General features: G+C 37.5%; 3 protein-coding genes across 3 annotated transcripts in view; 1 reads left to right on the plus strand and 2 right to left on the minus strand.

Moving 5' to 3' along the window:
• Positions 1–4,077, plus strand: part of dcbld2 (discoidin, CUB and LCCL domain containing 2) — a 17,526-nt gene extending 13,449 nt beyond the window's left edge. Inside the window, exon 15 of the mRNA XM_043248858.1 lies at positions 40–4,077. Coding sequence (XP_043104793.1) covers positions 40–413 — 374 coding nt within the window. The 3' untranslated portion in view covers positions 414–4,077. The remainder of the gene's footprint in view (positions 1–39) is intronic.
• On the minus strand, positions 3,032–8,796 carry tmem30c (transmembrane protein 30C). Its single transcript, XM_043248859.1, has 7 exons — positions 8,491–8,796; positions 7,601–7,718; positions 6,316–6,422; positions 6,053–6,143; positions 5,402–5,548; positions 5,111–5,323; positions 3,032–4,775 (listed from the first exon to the last, which is right to left on the minus strand). Exons 1-7 carry the CDS (start codon positions 8,686–8,688, stop codon positions 4,588–4,590), a joined length of 1,062 nt encoding a protein of 353 aa, XP_043104794.1. The 5' UTR covers positions 8,689–8,796; the 3' UTR covers positions 3,032–4,587.
• Positions 8,797–9,199: 403 nt separating this feature from the next.
• On the minus strand, positions 9,200–13,689 carry cmss1 (cms1 ribosomal small subunit homolog). The gene is made up of 9 exons (XM_043248140.1): positions 13,557–13,689; positions 12,448–12,581; positions 11,619–11,696; positions 11,178–11,313; positions 11,034–11,093; positions 10,173–10,275; positions 9,941–10,089; positions 9,751–9,839; positions 9,200–9,420 (listed from the first exon to the last, which is right to left on the minus strand). Exons 1-9 carry the CDS (start codon positions 13,603–13,605, stop codon positions 9,337–9,339), a joined length of 882 nt encoding a protein of 293 aa, XP_043104075.1. The 5' UTR covers positions 13,606–13,689; the 3' UTR covers positions 9,200–9,336.
• Between the last annotated feature and the right edge of the window lie 4,579 nt (positions 13,690–18,268).

Consider the following 18,268-nt stretch of genomic DNA (forward strand, 5'->3'; position numbering starts at 1 on the left):
CCTTAAACGATCTGTTTTCTGCCATCCCTGTCTGTGTAGAATACGCCCAGCCTCTTGTCACCGGTACAATGGCCTCTCTTGGACAAAGGTCAACATTTAAGCCCGAAGAAGGCGATGCCCCCGAGTATGATGCGCCTATTCCCCCTGAACATTACCACGCTTACGCTGAGCCCCTTCCTGCGTCTGGCACTGAATATGCCACGCCAATCATGATTGACAGGGCTAACCACCTATCAGGAGGCACCCTGCCATTCAGGGGCCGTGGTTTAGTGGCTCGGACAGACAGCAGCCAATCAGCAAGCTCAGCTTATGACACACCCAAGAGCACATCTGATCAAGTCACACCCACAGAGGGACAGTTGTACCAAGTGCCACAGAACTCCCACAGTGCACCGTGTCAGAAAAAAGACTGACCAATCGCAGAAGAGCGTACCCTTTTGGAAGCCCGCGGCTGAACACTACCTTTCCCAGAAATCTGCAGATCAGATCAGAATGTGCCGTCTCAAATAGTACGCCACGCAAGTCCTATCACTGAAATAACACACAGGAATGTCAGGAGAAAGAGAACAGCAGAGATCTCTTTACACTACTGTGTTTTGTGGGTGTTTTGTGTGTTCATAAGTCTAAATGTGTGTACGAGTGCATATATGTGACTGTGCTCTGCTATCAAACTGTGAGTCCTTAGATATCTGTGCATTTTTCTGAGAGCGGAGATGTATTCGTCTCTATCGCTCGTTGTAAGGCACATTTTTTTTTCTTTAGGCAAAGATATTTTCAACAAAACCGCCCTCACGCATAATACCAAATGATTGCATTTCAAATGAATAGACAGACACTCTCATAACACTGTGATTCACTGTCATGTTGCACTGTTGTATTGTATTCTGCTGTTACATAGGTGCCTTCTTTGTGACATAGCAACACAGGCCTGCGCTGGTTTCTTTAGTTCTGTTCCAAAACCTGGTGAGTTCATCTGCTATCTATACTGCCTACATAGACGCCTGCCTTAACAGTGCAGCATGCTAACTTATAGGGGTGAACATCTCACATTGATTTTCATAGCCGTAGGTACAGAATTTGAGATCTGGCTGCTTTTTTAATAGATTCAGGGGCCTGTGATTGATCTATCAGTAGTATGATATTATATTCCCGTTTCATTTTTTTTCATTCAATTCACAAATGCAGCCAAAATATAACAATTGAACTCTGAAAATGGCAAATTCTGTATCTTCAACAAAAAATCGAGTCACACATGAGATCATCAGTCATCTGATGACAGCTCATCATTGGCTTGTGCAATGATATAAACCATGACGAAAGAAAGAAAGTCTCTCAGTGCAAATTTAGCGCTCTAAATTCTAAATGAGGTACTCTGTTGTTGAAACAATGTACTTGTACTGAGGCGAAAAAAAAGAGGCTTTTTTTATAACAAACAAGTTTTCAATTATATCTCATAGATATATGAAAATATCGATTTTTTTTTTTCCAGTGTTGAATCGTTCCACATTGTTAGTCACCGACAAAACGTTTTGTCTTGTGATTTTACGTAAAATCAAAGCGTTTGATAACCACAGAACCAATATACGATAACTAGTGTTTAAAAATCTGTTTAGATTTGAGGAGTCTTCCACCTAGAGCTTGTATCTTGAAGATAACTAATTTGAATTGGTTTATAATGGTTAGCATGTTGCTAAGCTAACTCCTCAGCATTGTAATAAGCAGAAAATAGTTTTTTTTTTTACACAAATATTGGGCAATTGGTAATTTTTTACATATATTTAACTAGTTAGAATATAGTTTTCATTATTTAATGACATTATGTTCATCCAAGTGCATACTTGCATACATTTTTCACTGAGCGGTCTGCTTTTGGGGGGAAAACATTTAATGCCTTAAAGCGCTGCCTTGCTAGGTAACTCTCAAGGTTTTGGAACAAGATGATGGTTGTGTGCATTGTTCAGTTAAGTCTGAATAAATTTAAGTTGGACGGGCTGACAAACATTTATTCAGCACAGGAACTAGCGAGGCCTTTCTTTAAAAAAAAAAAATAATAATGGTACAGCAATGGTGCTGGTGCTGCATTTTCAGTTTCCCATGCAAAAGTCCTCCGTGCATGACTGCACATATACATTCATGCCAGATGCATTATTAGTCATGCACGTCAAAACCTGTGCCACGCAAAAATTCATTTTATTCTTCCTGCTGATGTGTCTTGTATTAATACTCCCAAACCACTAACAGGTCGAGTTTAAGCTAGCTCCTATAGTTACACTGTCCAAATGGATACTTTACCAAATGTGACCCTTCAAAGCGGTCAAAGGTTAAAGAGCAAAACACAGGATGCCGACATTCTTGCCTATAACAGGATTCACTCTGTGCCGAGTTGTCGTTTATATATATATATATATATATATATATATATATATATATATATATATATATATATATATATATATATATATATATATATATATATATATTTTTTTATTGTTGACTTGAAGACCAAACAACCTGATGGATAATCAATCCAAGCATATTATCCATTTAACGTTATCAGACCAAACATTGCCTCACACTATGGATTTTGGATACCAGGATGTTGCATGTTCAAAGTCAAAATAGTACACTGTTATGTTTGTCATTTACTACAGCATTATAAGTCATTTTTCGGTACTTGCATTAGTTTACTGGCTTAAAGCAAAGAAATGTCCACAGTGGGGGTGCTATGGACATGCCTGTATGTTTCAGTGTCTTTGTGTGTTTAAGAGTGTACCAGATTCAGTTGTGTATGTGCATGACTGCTTGTTACCAGAGTTCTATGTAATGTGTTTCTGTGCACTGTATCCACGTGTGTGTGTGTGTGTGTGTGTGTGTGTGTGTGTGTGTGTGTGTGTGTGTGTGTGTGTGTGTGTGTGTGTGTGTGTGTGTGTGTGTGTGTGTGTCTTCATGTGTGTCTGCTGTTTACTGTACATCTGTCTCTAAATGATGATTGGTACTGTAGGTTGATTGTAAAGAAAAAAACAATTTAAAATGGTAAATTGAAGTTTTATTAAAAATGTAATTACAAAAAGCAGACAGCTGGATTAATTCCTAGCCTGAACTAATTAACTCAGCAGAGCCTTTTCTTTTTTTTTTGTTGTTTTTTTGTTTTAGTCATTTACTATTCACATTAATGCATTAAAATTAAAACACGCATCTATTAATGAGACCCAAGCAGCTGAAATCCCAAAACATATTAACAGATTTGAGCTTGAAAATGTCTTCTTTTTTTTTTCAACATCAAAATTTAATTTTAAAATGTATATTTTTACACAAAGACATGTTATGTTTCAATATTTTAAATACACACTATATTGTAGTTCATTCAATAAGTCTTGCAGTGACAAAATATTTTTGTTACACATTCTATGTAGTACCTCAATTAATAAATGGATATAATACGTGCAATAATTATACAAATATTAGAAGCCGCTTATTTTGTACTTTGATATGCCAGCTACTTAATAAATTTTTCTCAATCATAAGCAATTGACAAAATTTTCCCACTAGCAGGCCTAGTCTGACTGATTGACAGGGCATTATACCAAACTGACATACTGACAAAAGAGTCAATTTGTAAACTATTTGGCGCAAAGCAAATACAAAAGGCCAAGTGTCTAAACTGGTGTGTTCTTCTGCAACTTTTACATGAAAAATGACCACGCACTGTATAACAAGTAAATGCAGAGTTCAGTGAACACAAGTGGTAAATTGTCAAAGACGCCCCCTGCTGGCAATTAATGCACATTACTGGAACCCTTTCTGCATATGCGGAGCATACTTTATGCTATTATTATTTATATAATTTATTTTAATAAATTGTTTTTAAACAGTATACAGTTGCTGTTGGTTCATTCATCGCGATGTAACTAGATCAAATCAAATGTGTGCGCTTTGTATACTGCGCATTTTATATATTGTAAGTCATGTGGGTATGTACTGCAGAAAGTAAATTTGCATACACTGTATATATATATATATATATATATATATATATATATATATATATATATAAATATAAATTAGTAGTATTGTATTCCAAACTTAGAATATGCCGAATGTGAGAAAAGACCTCAGTGATTTAAGTCAGCTAGACAATTATAATTATCCATTACTCATTTCCTGTCTGGAAATATACAGGCCAGTTTTTACATTTCATCAGAAGATAATCATGTAACATACAGTGGGGTTCAAAAGACCACTTGTGAAAATCTTTCTATTTTACAATTTTCTGCTTTCGTACAAGTTCGGTTGTTTCTTTGCATCACAGATTATATTTTAATCGTACCAATTTTAGTAAAATATCAACACAAAACACTCACTCAATCTCTATTTTCGAATCCTGAATCTCTATATTTTCCACCGTATATCAGACAATAAATATTATTATAGAGTGTATCAAATAGGTATTGGTAAACAATGTATTCTCAAAATTAGAAAGGCTAAGTTAATTTAATGCATTTAACCTCTTTCAGTGCGCCTAATAATGACTCTTAAGTGCAATGCTTACGTCATCATTGTTTTCCGATGGACTTTCCATCTTTTGGTTTATTCCTCCATGTTCTTGCCCTTTTTGCCTACTTTCACATACACCGTTGTGAGCAGGACAGACGTCACCAAGATCAGTCCGCTGGTTACCAGGTATGCTATGGGCAGGAAGTAATTCTGCCCGCCAAACCAGGTCACCGTTGAGATCACTAGCTCCTTTCGACCTCTAAAGGGTTCGGCGGGAAAATCTGAAGTTACCGGTCAAGGCAAAAATCTTGTTACAGGGAGAAAAAGTTTTCCTCGTGCAATATAAATCAATGGTCACCAAAACTGTTTGGCTACTGTAACAATATGCTTCAAAACATCTTGTGCTCTTCAGAGAGAAGTCCTAGATGTTTAAAATGACATGAAAATTAGTAAATCATAAAAGAACAATTTTTTGGGGATGAACAATGCCTTTAAACAATATGTAAATTTGTCAGTTGTTTAAATAGGTTTTGTCACCAAACTGAAAGCCTGTCAGCGCTGCTGAACAATTTCCTTCCATTTACAACCAATCCTGTTCTCCATCAAGCAAGGATACTGTAATTTATAGAGAGGGTGTAGTTGCCGGCAGGCAGGCCTTCAGTGAAATGCCCTTGAGCACGATTGAGAACCCCATAAAGCTTTTTGAAATTAGGGAAGGCCGCTTCTCTCATCCAAACAATCAGGTCATCATTTATAAAGCCATTGTTGTTGGAGTCTGTGTCATCCAGCTCATAAACCGAACGCTGCCAGTACAAGGGCCTAGTCGTGCCTGAGTGCAAACAGAGAGACAACAATGACAAAAACAGACACATGTTCATAAACGTGTGGCGTATGGTGCGTGGAATACCTTCAAAGGCTCGCTGGAGAGTGAAAGTGTTGTTGGTGAGAGGGTTACGGAACTTGACGTTTTTGTCCGTGTACCAAGCGATGCCCTTCCTGTAGAGTGGAACTTCTACTTCTGTCCCACCCGCATTATACATCACTGTTAACGAGTCTGAAAAAAAAAAAAAAATCAAAACTGATTTTATTCATATATATTTTGAAAGTGGGTGCAAAACACTAGATTCCATTTATGTGGGCGAACACATTACGCTCAAAAATTCTTCACAGAGTGGACTGATAGATATTTGGGATCAAAAGTAATTCGGATACTTTGACCTGGCCATGTTTTGCTTAAGTGTGTTTTGAACTGAACAAAATCAAGCACGGCTTGACCTAAACTGCGGAGGCTACTCGGATTTAACAGCTGACAGTTATTCAAACTAATTCATTACTTCTGTCAAAGTTACCTGACATTATCAAATCGAATTTGTCACATTTCATTGGCATAATTTTTCAAAGCTATAGTTAGTGTGAGAATGTTGAATGTGTATAGTATGAGAAATGTTATATATATATATATATATATATATATATATATATATATATATATATGAGAGCACGAACAGCAATTAAAATGGACGGCTTATTATTAGCATGATTGTAACATGGGTCTTACCATTGAAGATGCTGTTGGCCACGGCGCCGCAGGGGGCTATGGGTACTCTGTTTGCATCGTAATCGAACGGAGCGCAATATGAACTCGGTGCCTACGTGAGCAAAAAACAGCATCTTGAATGTGATAACAGCGCTACTAATGCGAAGCGTAGTGAGAGATCAAATAAAGACAGACGTTATTTTAATCAGCGAGTGGGAGGGATGAGGAAAGAGCGTGAAAAGGGAGTGCAAAAACAGAAGGGGAGCGAAAGAGACGTCGTGCACCTTCAGGTTGTTCTTCCTCCCCACCATCTGTGCATCATCGCGGGAGTCCATGTACCTCCGCAGGTTCTGATGAAAGTTCCTCAGACCGTAGTAAAAAAACATCGCCCTGAGGGAGACAGCGCGCGCTCAGACGAACCACTACATCATGTTGAAAGGGAACACGCTGATGACAAATTATGAGGTTCACGAGGTTGTCTCGTTTAAATTAGGCGACAGACTTTTTTTTTTAATGACTTTAATCTAGGACGTCTTCTCTTTTGATAAAAAGCGACGACGGTGTTTTAAACGGTCTAAAAACTGAGGCATACAAACTTGCCATAGAAGATTATCGGTGGGAATAGTTTAGCCTATAAAAAACACACAATTGTGCGTCTATTGGGCAGAATACAGGTATTATTTAAGAGCTATATTAAATAATAAAATAATGTTACATGAATTTATGTAAATCATGCTTTTAGCAGTGGGACTTTAGGCTACTTAATATGCTGTCATTTTTATATTGTATAATTACAGGCCTATTAAGTTTGCTCAGACAAGGTCTCATGCTAACTTGTAGCCTATAAGCTATGGAGGTTAAAAAAAATAAATAAAATACTGCTCAAAATTTGGGGTCTGTAAGGTTTAAGATATTTTTGAAGTTATTTGTAGAATAACTTATGGATGTGCTTAAAAGGTTCTTAAGAGTGATGCCATCGAAAAGAACCATTTTCGGTTCCAAAAAGAACCTTTTTCTTTCTTACCTTTTTATAATTGGGAAACGACCTTTTGTAAAACGGAAAGGTTCTTCAGATGTTAAAGGTTCTGTATAGAGCCATTTAGACAAAAAGGTTTTTCTACGGCATAGTGAAGCCCCTGTATTTTAAGAAGTGCGTCTAATATTGTGAAATATCAATACAACTGTAAAAAAAAAAAAAATGAAACGTTTTCTATTTTAAAAAAAGTCAATATACATATAATGTATTAGTCTCAAGGCAAAGCTGAATTTGCAGCACCATTTCTCCAGTCTTCACATGATCTTTCAGAAATGATTTGGTGCTCAAGACATTATCAGTGTTAAAAACATTTGTGTTCATATTTTTGCGGAAACCGTGATACATATTTTTTAGTATGATCTTGTGAATAGAAAGTAAACAAAAAAGTTAAATAAAATGTTTAGTAACATTATGGACGTCTTAAATGTTTAATAGCATTATAGATGTCCATTTGCTGAAAAAAGGTATTCATTTCTTAAAATAACATTTTGACCCAAAACGTTTGAAAGATGTTGTATATATAGTCAGACCCACTGGAAAGGTTTTGGGAAGGTGGAAGCCGACGGTGCATGTGCAGGTTGTCCTGAAGGCATTGGCATGCTTTCTCAAATCGAAACACCGTTCGCATGATCCAGCATCGGTATAGTCCACCTATACAGCAAAATAAACAAATAACAAATTACAATATGAATGTAAAATGTGACTGGTACTCCAGCATGTAGAGCTGCGTCCCTCAGTCATTCCACAAACGATATATAAGTAATTCTATAATTTAATATATTTCACATCTGAAATAAAGTGGAAAAACAACATGATTTCTCACTACAACAACTACTTTAAATGTTGACCTATATTTCATCAATGTAACACTATTTTGACATAAATATGTGCTGTCATCTCTTATGTTGCTATGCAGTTGCTAAGCGGTTGCTAGGTTTTTTTTTTTTTTTGTAAAGATTATTTTAAAAACATTCACCCCAAAGCTATAACATTCTGGTCTCTACATATGGCTTCCCTAGCAAGCAGTGCTAATAACAGCACAGGTGACACATGACCATTGTAGCAAGTCATGTAGTTAAATTAAACGAATCAAATTATTTTTAAAAGTTGGTACGGCTTTTTATTTAAAAATGAACATCATTATCAGTGTGTTACGAACAGTTTGGCTTTTGACCACCAGTCTCGATTAAAAAAAAATAGTAGCGAAACCAGAAGGTGTTAAATGTATCAAATGATATATATTAGGTCTATTACAAGTAAAAATAGCAAAAGGCCAACACGCTTTAAGAACACACGAAATTCACTTTCTGATGGATTTGTGCGTTGCGTCGAGTTGGTTTCGACAAAAGAACACATCTTCCTGGACTATTTCTCCACTTCCTGCTGTCTTGCAAACTGGCAGATGATTAAAAACATGTCTAACCTTCAGTTCATATGTGTTCTTAACAGTGACGAGGAGCCATACGCCCAGTATCAAGCAGACGAGAGAGAGGATGTAGAAGGTTGGCAGCACGGTCTGCGCCGTGAGAGATGGAGACCAGGCGGGTAACCTCTGCTGTTTAAATGCCGAGTTATCCGGACGCCTCGAAAGTGGCCCTGTACCTGCCTGCTTCTTTCCCATCTCAGATTCTCTAGAACTCCAAAACTACTAATAACACAACTTCAAATAAGCAAGTGTTTTCTTTAACTGCCACCGAAGGAAGTTCTCCCAGTTCCCAGTGTGACTGAACCTTTGAACCTGAAGCGATTGTTACTTATTAACTGCTCAACCGCTCCACCTTACACACACAGAGAGAGAGAGAGAGAGAGAGAGAGAGAGAGAGAGAGAGAGAGAGAGAGAGAGAGAGAGAGAGAGAGAGAGAGAGAGAGAGAGCAGTTCTCCCTGTCCTTAGCTCTGACTGTTAAACTTTCTCAGTGCTCCACACATTCTTTTCCATCAGAACGGAGTCTCTCCTCATTCCTGGACTCTGCTGTAATGTGTGGGAGCAGATTCTGGATGAATGTGTGTGCGTGATGCCTGAGTTCGTGTTGCGACAGAATATTGCAAAAAGCAGTAGGCCTGTATCCTGAATGAAGTATCAATAGTTTATCATGGAAGGGGCTCCCGGTGTACGAGACAAAATAAGGACATGTTTTTGACCAATCCGACTTGTTTTTTATTTATAATCATAAAAAACAATCACACACCACATGTTTTGATCTTGCAGCAGACAAGTAAACGAACAGTAAATGAACACGGCTGTTTGTTTAAATAATAGAGAGCATCTGTTTAAAAGAGTCCTATTTTAACTGTTCCAGCCTTGCAGCTCTGAATTAGACCATGGTCCAACATTTTCAGCAAGTCTCCTTTCACCTGAAACAACAACAAAATTATTCTAGCTTTTTTTTCTTCCAGTTATCAAAAAACTGTTAAAGTTTATGGTGAATTAAATCAAAATTAAGTTTACTTTTTCAGACATTAATATTTAGAAGTTAAATAAACAAAAATAAATATTCTTACGCACACCAAGACTAAACTAATTTCAACAAGAAACACAACGGACACAGGGCAGGAACTATATTCAGGGTGTCACCATCTCATTACATTATTAGATCATTGCGTATTCATTACTATCAGGATTATAATTTTTATAAAAAATATCACTGCAAGTCTGTGCAATCTGAAAGCAGCACTTATGGTTACCTCTGGAATATCCACCATTCTCCTATGTTTCTGGTCTCGGTGGTTCCAGTCCAGAACCAGATATTTTAGTCCTTGTGTAGTTAAACCCTCTAGAGCACCAGGATCAGAAGTCAAGTCAAGCGATAATAATAAAAAACATGTAAAAGTCGGATAAATAAAAGATGTTTAAGAAATGTGCATCAAAGCAAACCTTTCTCTAACAGGGCACATATTCTCCCAGGAGTTCCAACAGCAATATGGGTCACACCTTTACTCAGTAACTTGATCTGTTCATCCACCTTGATGTGCTTTGCGAACAGCTTCAGCACTTTAGCTTGTCCTTTGAACACTATGAGCTGCCTTAAACACAAAAAGAGGGAAAAAAAGTCTAACAGTTGAGAAAGCAACGCCATATTATTGAAAACAGGACATCTGAGACTCACTTAATGACATCAATCGCCCTTAAAGCAGATTCGCAAACGATGAGCAACACCACTGACCGGGTCTGGCTGTGCTGCTTCTGTATTTTTGCCCACTTTGGACAAACTGAAAAATATTTAATTAAAAAAAAAGCAGAACATAAGAAAACAAATGTCAAATATTAATAGCAGAGTTGCTGATTAAACATAAGGCAACGCAATACAATTACACAATAATAAAGCCCTCAGAGTTGTCCGTACAATATCACTTAAAAGACAGATTCTTCTGAAAGAAATAATTACCTGCTTTTATTCAGCAAGAAATATTTAATTGATCATAAATGACGGTAAAATAAATAAACGACGTTCATCTGAACTTGCCACTCATGAACGAATCATGAAAAAAAAACATGAAAAAATCAGATTCCACAAAAATAGCAAATGTATACTTCATTCAGAAATGAAAAATCTGTCATTTACTCACACTCAAGATGCCTTTTCTTCAGTTGAACACAAAAAGAAATAGATCTATGGAATTCAGTTTAAACATTACAACTATTATCAACACTGATAATAAGAAATGAGCTCCGAATCAGAATATTAGAATGATTTCTGAAGGATCTTGCACAAGATAATTCAGTGTTGTCAAAACAGGCATCTAATGAATGACATCTTAAACATTTTATTTTAAGGAATTCATCCAAATAATGATTTATATCTATTTACATCTATCTGCTTCTTTTTACAATATTTGTGTTTTACTATATTTTTGCACATTAGACACTTCCTTCAAAAACTCCAAATGTTTTAGGTTTAAATGCTGCAATAAGAAAATCTTTCATTTTTCTTTAAAAAGCTAAAACAGTACACGAAAAAGCATTTCACCTTCTTTGAGGTAGGAAGACAAGCTATGTGTAAGGTCGTTACAGCGCAGGAAACAAGACTCTGAAACAGAAAAGAGACGAACAAAATCAACTTCCTAAACCAGATTGAAATGAAACCAAGACAAACACGCCTTCATCTGCTCACCGCTTAGCATCAGTTCCTCCTGCTCGATGACAGAGCGCGTCTGGCTATGGTGACTCTTCAAAAGGCTCAAAAGGTCAGCTGGAGAGCCAGGCACAGGCTCAGAGTTTGTCAGCACATCTGTGATAGTTTTCTTCTTCTGAAGACAAAGAATTATGCAACAACAGCGTGTTTTACAGCGCATGCATTAGGGGCAGAGGCGGTGGCTAGAAAGGGAATGAATGAATTCCGATTTGTCCTCTAACATAATTTAAGAGGCCAGTTTCTCTACATAGTCAATGTTAACCGCAATGAGAATTTAATAGTCAAATTATGTTTAGCAATATAAAAGCATTTCTGCAGCAAGTTTGCTCTTTTTATCAAGCACGAAGCAGCATATTGAACTGGGCGAAAGAGTTTGACATCCACAGTAACATTAACCGACATGTGAATGATAATTCTTACCTTTCTTCTCTTCTTGTTTTTGTTGGACCCCTTATCACCCGTTTCCTCTGATCTCTCCTGTGTGATGAAACATTCTTTCTGCAGGGAAAGTAAGACACTCTTTACTTAAAGATGCCCTGGTTCTGTTTTCGCTCACAAGACCTTTTGTCTCAAAGACATCTCTTTGATGAAAAACTTAAATGCCTCAACCCAAGAAAAAAAATGACTCACAAACTTGCGGTTTCTCCATGTTTTGAAGTGCCATGTTATGCTCATTTACAACTTCGTAATTTTATTTTTGCGGTCTGATAGAATACATTTACATGATTTAAAGTAAAAAAAAAACACCACATTGTTTTTCTCATAGTTTCTGTCTCTTTAAAGCCTTCCTTTCTAAAATACCCAGACTGCTCTAATTGGTCAGCTGGCCCATTTTGTCGTGTTTTGGTTGGTTGTTCAACTGCATAAAGCATTAGTGCTTTTTTTAAAACATATTTTTGTCATTCGGCAATAAACACCATTTGCAGCCTACAGGCAAAACCGTTTTAAGCAAGCTTTTGAATCTTTGTATTAAAGCAAAGAAATACAATTGCAAAAGTGACAGTCAAATTAAAAACAAAATATACAAAAATTAAATGCAAAAAATACAAATATTTAAGTAGTTTGAGAGACTGACATGATTATGAAATTCAAAGTGCTTCACACGAGTGACTTTCTTGAGGCCAAGTTATTGTTCATATTTAATTCCTCTATGGAGAAAATTCATGGGAAATTTTACTTCCAGGACCCAAATATCACACACTGTTCTGGCAGAAAATATTTTTAATGGCAGTATATTTGTTTGTGTTACCTTAACAGTTTTCTTCCTCTTCTTTTTCTTGGTGTTGTCCTGATCCTGGTTTTCACCCTTCCTTTTCTTTGATATAGGTTTCTGCGGTTGTTCTTCTGCAGGTGGCTGTATGTTCTCCTCTACCCCTGACACACCTGTACAAAACAGATTGAAGACCACAAAAACATCACAATGCACATAAATAACAACAAATTAATATAAAAATCTGAACTGGGTAGTAACTGATTACATGTAGTATACATTATCTAATCAGAATCCAAAAATGAAGTACTTGTTATTAGAATAAATCACATTTTGAAATACTCAAATGTAATCAGACTACAGTTACGTTTTATTTATTACATGATTATAAATTATTTACACAATAGCAATAAATTGTGTATCATTTATTAAATCTCCACAATGCCTCTTAAGCGTCCCTTGCTAAAAACCCAGCTATTCCAAAACCTTTTTCATCCTTTTGAATACCTGCACTTCATTTTAATAACATCAATAGAATTTTTTTTTACTCGTTGTATTTTTAAATGAATGTGGTACAAGATTACTCTATTGAAACCCATGTGATAAATGAGTCTGGTCAAAAGTAATCAAAAAGTAGTCTGATTATATATCACCTAAAAGCGCAATGTAACGTATTAAGTTACTAACTACAACTAGTGTCATGTAATTTGTAATTAATAACGGATTTGTAGGTGACATAACCACTAAAATACAAAATTTAGGAACTGCAATTATTCACGTGGGGAAAAAAAACTACATATACCCCAAGATGCTCTGTGGGCAGGGTAAGCACGTGTTTTGAGTAGCCTGAAGCCAGTAAGAGATATTTGGTCGTAGATATGTGAATACACAACTAACCAAGTTTTAAAGGGTGCTCGCTTACTGACAGAAGTTTCATGTACGTCAAGTTACAGCTGAATTTTAATATATCTAACCGAACCTTGTTAAAAAGAACCAGTTTAAAGAACCACAAAGTGTGCACTGGCACGGCAGGCAGTTTAAAGCCGACACGCGCAGAGCAAAAATACATTATACAAACACCAAGCTACAAAGTATAGCTGAAATGAACAAAATACCATGTAGTATCACATAGTGGACACATTTGCTACCTGAATTGTCGCCTTGGGTCCACCACTCGTCTCCCAAATCATCAGCCATGTCTCAAACCGCAATCGCGTGCCTGGAGTTTGCGCACGGCAGATTCGCCTGGATAGAAAACCTCGCGAATCTACCGACAAAAAAAATAATAATAAAACAAACAAACAACAACAGCAAAAACCCGACGTTTTCATTATACGTCTTTCATATAATTGGTAACAGAAAACATTTGAGTACTAAAAATGCACTTTATTATTTTCAGTTATGTTTGATAATTGAATGTGTGCTATAGGTTTTTATTTTTGAATCCAAAATACGCTAAAAGTAACCGAGACAGTGGGCTTTTCATTTATTTATTTATTTCCGTGTAGTTCCATTAAATGCGGTATTCAGATTAACTAAATCTAAACCACTAGGCGGCGCTGAGTCCTATAAAATTATAATTATCACTCTGCAGGGTGTTTACTCTCTCTCTCACTATGTGTATGTGTGTGTGTGAATGTTGGACGGGGAAGGATCATTTAAAGCGTGTGTGTGTGTGTGTGTGTGTGTGTGTGTGTGTGTGTGTGTGTGTGTGTGTGTGTGTGTGTGTGTGTGTGTGTCTGTGCGCGCGCACGTACGCGCGTGTTCGTTTGTTCCACTTTCCCTCACACTTTTTTTGACTGGTCATAACTCTATAATTCCTCCTTTCTCATTCCAAGCGCACGCACACACACAAGAACGCGCACGCAATTATTTATTCATCACAAACATGAATTAAAAATCTCTGTTTCCCTTCAGCGTACAGCACTGAAAGCAACTTCACAGGCTGTTCATCTAACGCAGAGATCACTTGTAGTTGACCAAAGATGGAAATGATTTTGCAGAGAAATCCTCTAAAGCCATATCTAATTATTCAAGAGCAGTTGGCAACTGAGAGAAGGTTGCCTAGCAGTTTGTTTTTATGCGTTGTCCCAAATACTGCTGAAGATTCTCCGAATTTTACTGTAAAGATCGAGTTCTTATCATGAACTGCAGTTGTGGAGCTGCATTTTATGAGATTGAATTAAGATTATGCAATTTCAACTTGGTCCATGAAACGAGGAGGAATATTTTACAGCCTTGGACTTTCAAGTGCAACCTTAAAATACACATTTACATGCACACTCTCACACACACAAAGAAAGAGAGAAAAAGACCCTCAACATTGTAATTTGCCCTTAATTACAACCATTCTCTCTCATTGTCTTCTTTCTTTCTTTATTCCTTCCTTCCTTTCTTTTTCTTCCTTTCTTTCTTCCTCCTTTTCTTCTCTCCCTGAGTGATCCTTGGTAACAAGTAGGTTCTCGTCATGGCAACATGCTCTGAAATAGACTGTGAAGCTGTGTTGGATTCAAGCCGCGGTGGTCAAAAGACTGATGGAGTGTGGAATGCGTTCAGTGCATTATGGGATTCATTGTTTCAGTAGATTTTCTGTGTTATTAAGAGCTATCCTTTGGGCAACAACACTTAAGGCCCATGGGAACGCAATGGAGTAATGCAGCAATCAAATCAACTCTTAAAACCGAGTGCAGATTGTAGTCACTGGCATGTTACATTTTGTAATTTTGCTGACGCTTTGATCCAAACTGACGTACAGTACCTCACCTTATTACAGGGTCAGTCCCTCTGGAGCAACCTGAGGTGGAGTGCTTTGATCAAGAGCACAATGCTTATAGTTCATAGATCAGCCCATTGTGGGGTTTGAACGTGTGTGATTCATTTAAACGTGCCTTTACAGCACAACGGTGCTCTTGCTTGTGTGATATTTCTTACATAAATAAGGAACTGACATATGACCACTATACAAGTGTAGTGAAACAAAATATTAGTTATTATAACCAGGAACTAAAACTTTGGCTGGTTAGTATGACCCACTGGCCCCAGTTTGGAGTCGCTTATGGTTAACCAAGGCTGCATTTATTTGGTCGTAAATTCAGTAGAAATTTAAACAAATTTAAAAAAAATCTTCATATTTATTTTACTATATTTTAAAATGTAGCTTATTTCTGAGATGTCATCATTCTAATATGCTTATATTATCAAAACATATTTTCATTTACATTTTATTTTATTTATTCATATTTTTATAGAAATCGTGATACATTTTTTTCAGGAATCTTTGATGAATATAAAATTCAAAATTTATTTCAAATCATGATCTTTATAACACATTTTCGCTGACCCCACAGCTTTCAATCAACTCAATTTTACGAGGAGGCTAATTCGTATGACCTCACACAAATTTATATGATTTCTGCTAAATCGTGCATATTTGATGAAGTGCCAGTATGTATGAATTTGTACGAGACTGTGTTGAAATAAAACTTGTCCACTTTTGACCACTTGCATTCAACGAGACCGAGAGGTTTAGAAATACCTCTCTGACCAAATGTCTTCAAACAGCCACAGAAGATAGTCTCTGCTCTCCACCTACTTACCTAGCATGTAAACATTATGGAAAACACTCTGAAATGGCAAGTTTGGTTTGAAGATGAAAAATGTAGCAGCACAGCATTGGCTGTGGTTTTGTATATACCAGGGAAGAATAGAAAGAATAGAAAGCTGTGTTTTTTTCTGTCATCTGATTCATATGTAAATCGTGCAAGCATATTTCATCCATTAGATCGAAAGATCTGATAAAGCCCATGCATTTACCCTCCCCCCAATAAATGAGGACAGAAGTGGTTGAAAGCGGACAAAAAAGGTGAATTAAAACACCAGGTATAAACGGAAATATGCCTTCCTTGACTATCAATGATCTGAAGCTCAAATGTTGTTTGGTTCCCAGCGTTCCACAAAATATCTCCTCTTGTGTCGTGCAGATGAAAGATGGTCAAACTTGTATGAAACAACATGAGGGTGAGTAGTTGTTGACAGAATTTTTAGGGTAGACTGTTTAAGGATTCAATGAACCTTGTTGGCTCCGTGCTATCCTACTGCTAATATAGCTTATTCTGTGCCCCAAGCAGGCCCTTCCTTCAATCCAGTCACCTCATTCAACAGACTGCATTGTACGGCACCGATCTGTGTTTGAATATGGGTTAAATATGCATAACAAATACAACTCCCAGCATGGATGTGAACTTTACATCGCAGTGGCCTATTTAATATCAGCACGACATATGATGCATCTCTTATATATGTGCACCATATGTAACATAACGAGAGACAGGGCTGGTAAGTTGGCGGGAAGTCGCTGCCGAGTGGTGCAGAGGGGCTTTTTCGTCAAAGGTTGAAAATAACAGGAATAGGTCATGCAAGAGTATCTAACAGAGCTTTGAGAGCCCCAATTTAAGCAGCACAAAAGAATGCGGTTTATGTTCAGAGCTGAGAGTCCTTACTCAAACGCAGTGCTGACAAATCCAGGTCAGCGCTTCTCACTTGGAAATGATAAGAGTTTATTGTGGCTGGAGATTCGAGCGCCGCAGAAAAGTAGGAAACAACGGCCCAATTGCATTCACGAGGCACAGAATCTCCTCTGCATTTTTTGAATTGTCATTGTCACCGCTTGTCCTCCTCCCTGTGATGATGATTTGAAGATTAGAGGGCAATTTACCAGGTCCCCGTTTGAAAGAAGAAAGGTGATTTAACGTGGCTTTGAAAGGCAACAATCTAATCTCTCTTTCTAATCATCCTCGCTTATTTCGCTCATCTATTTTTTCAAAGAATTTGACCTCTCTATTGTGGCGAGGCAGTGTGCGCCGATACACACACAAACACATGCATCTGCAATATAGACTGTGTGGGAGCTCAAATGGTGGCAATTTGTGTGGCTATAAGCGATTGGTTGACACAGAGGTGCTGATTATGGGGTATAAGTGTTAGGTTCCGATGGACCCATCCACACTGATGCCCTGATTATGGATAATTTACCCCTACTGTGGCAGCATGGGACTCTACCCACGCTCCCATTCTCTCTCTTTCTTTCTTTCTCTCTTTCCTTCTCTTACGTCTCGCCTGATATCAAAGAGAGATGGAAAGAAAGGTTGTCACCGATTCCTTCGATTCCGCTGCCATGCCAGTCGTTTCTAGGGTAATGCAGAAACTCATAAAGCCACTATTGAATTGAATATCTGCAGTCTAATATTCCTTGACAGACCCATGAGGTTTTTCTCTATCCTTCCACCCTTATGACTCGGAATAGCAAATAACCGTAAATGACGATAGTCAAATCTCTCTGGTATACTAGATGGCGCAGGCCTTTTCCTTTCGCCTTTTCTGCATCTAATATATAGCATCCAAAGGACGCCTATAAATTACACGGTGTGTGTAATATATAATCCAGCCTAAGTGTGTAAGAAATGGCCTGCAGATCAAGCACAGAATGAGGCGCTTCACATTAAATCATTTATGGAGTCTGCATTCAAACAGGCCGTGTGGAGGAAAACCGGCTCCAAGTGCATACATCATTTAGCGAAGCTTCGCGTGCAAGGCATAGCGACATCTACTTCACATGTGCGTTTGAACACATCTTGAACTCAATTCAAATATAACGTATAGTATTTTGCCGGGAAAGGCCAATGAATACGCCCACGTCGTCTTGCGTGTTACTCGCACGGGAACGATCCGCCCACAGTGACACATGCTGCCGTTGGTGTGTGGTCGAATGCAAGGACACAGATTTCTGCCATATGGACTGTGAGGCTCAAGCTACAACTGGGTTAAAGATGGTTCTTGATGTCCTGGAAGAAATGACTCGCAA

Source organism: Puntigrus tetrazona, chromosome 9, assembly GCF_018831695.1.
Source record: "Puntigrus tetrazona isolate hp1 chromosome 9, ASM1883169v1, whole genome shotgun sequence".
NCBI classification, from domain to species: Eukaryota; Metazoa; Chordata; class Actinopteri; order Cypriniformes; family Cyprinidae; genus Puntigrus; species Puntigrus tetrazona.

Bases quoted from the DNA above. Each gene is read 5' to 3' on its own strand.
- tmem30c (XM_043248859.1), bottom strand. From the start codon at position 8,688: ATGGGAAAGAAGCAGGCAGGTACAGGGCCACTTTCGAGGCGTCCGGAT. The intron at 5,549-6,052 runs GTAAGACCCATG...TTTTTTTTTCAG, and splicing joins GGCCAACAGCATCTTCAATG to ACTCGTTAACAGTGATGTAT. The intron at 4,776-5,110 runs GTATCCTTGCTT...CGGTAACTTCAG, and splicing joins CACCCTCTCTATAAATTACA to ATTTTCCCGCCGAACCCTTT.
- cmss1 (XM_043248140.1), bottom strand. From the start codon at position 13,605: ATGGCTGATGATTTGGGAGACGAGTGGTGGACCCAAGGCGACAATTCA. The intron at 12,582-13,556 runs GTAGCAAATGTG...TGTTTTGTACAG, and splicing joins GACCCAAGGCGACAATTCAG to GTGTGTCAGGGGTAGAGGAG. The intron at 11,094-11,177 runs GTGAGCAGATGA...TTTCTGTTTCAG, and splicing joins GGAGGAACTGATGCTAAGCG to AGTCTTGTTTCCTGCGCTGT.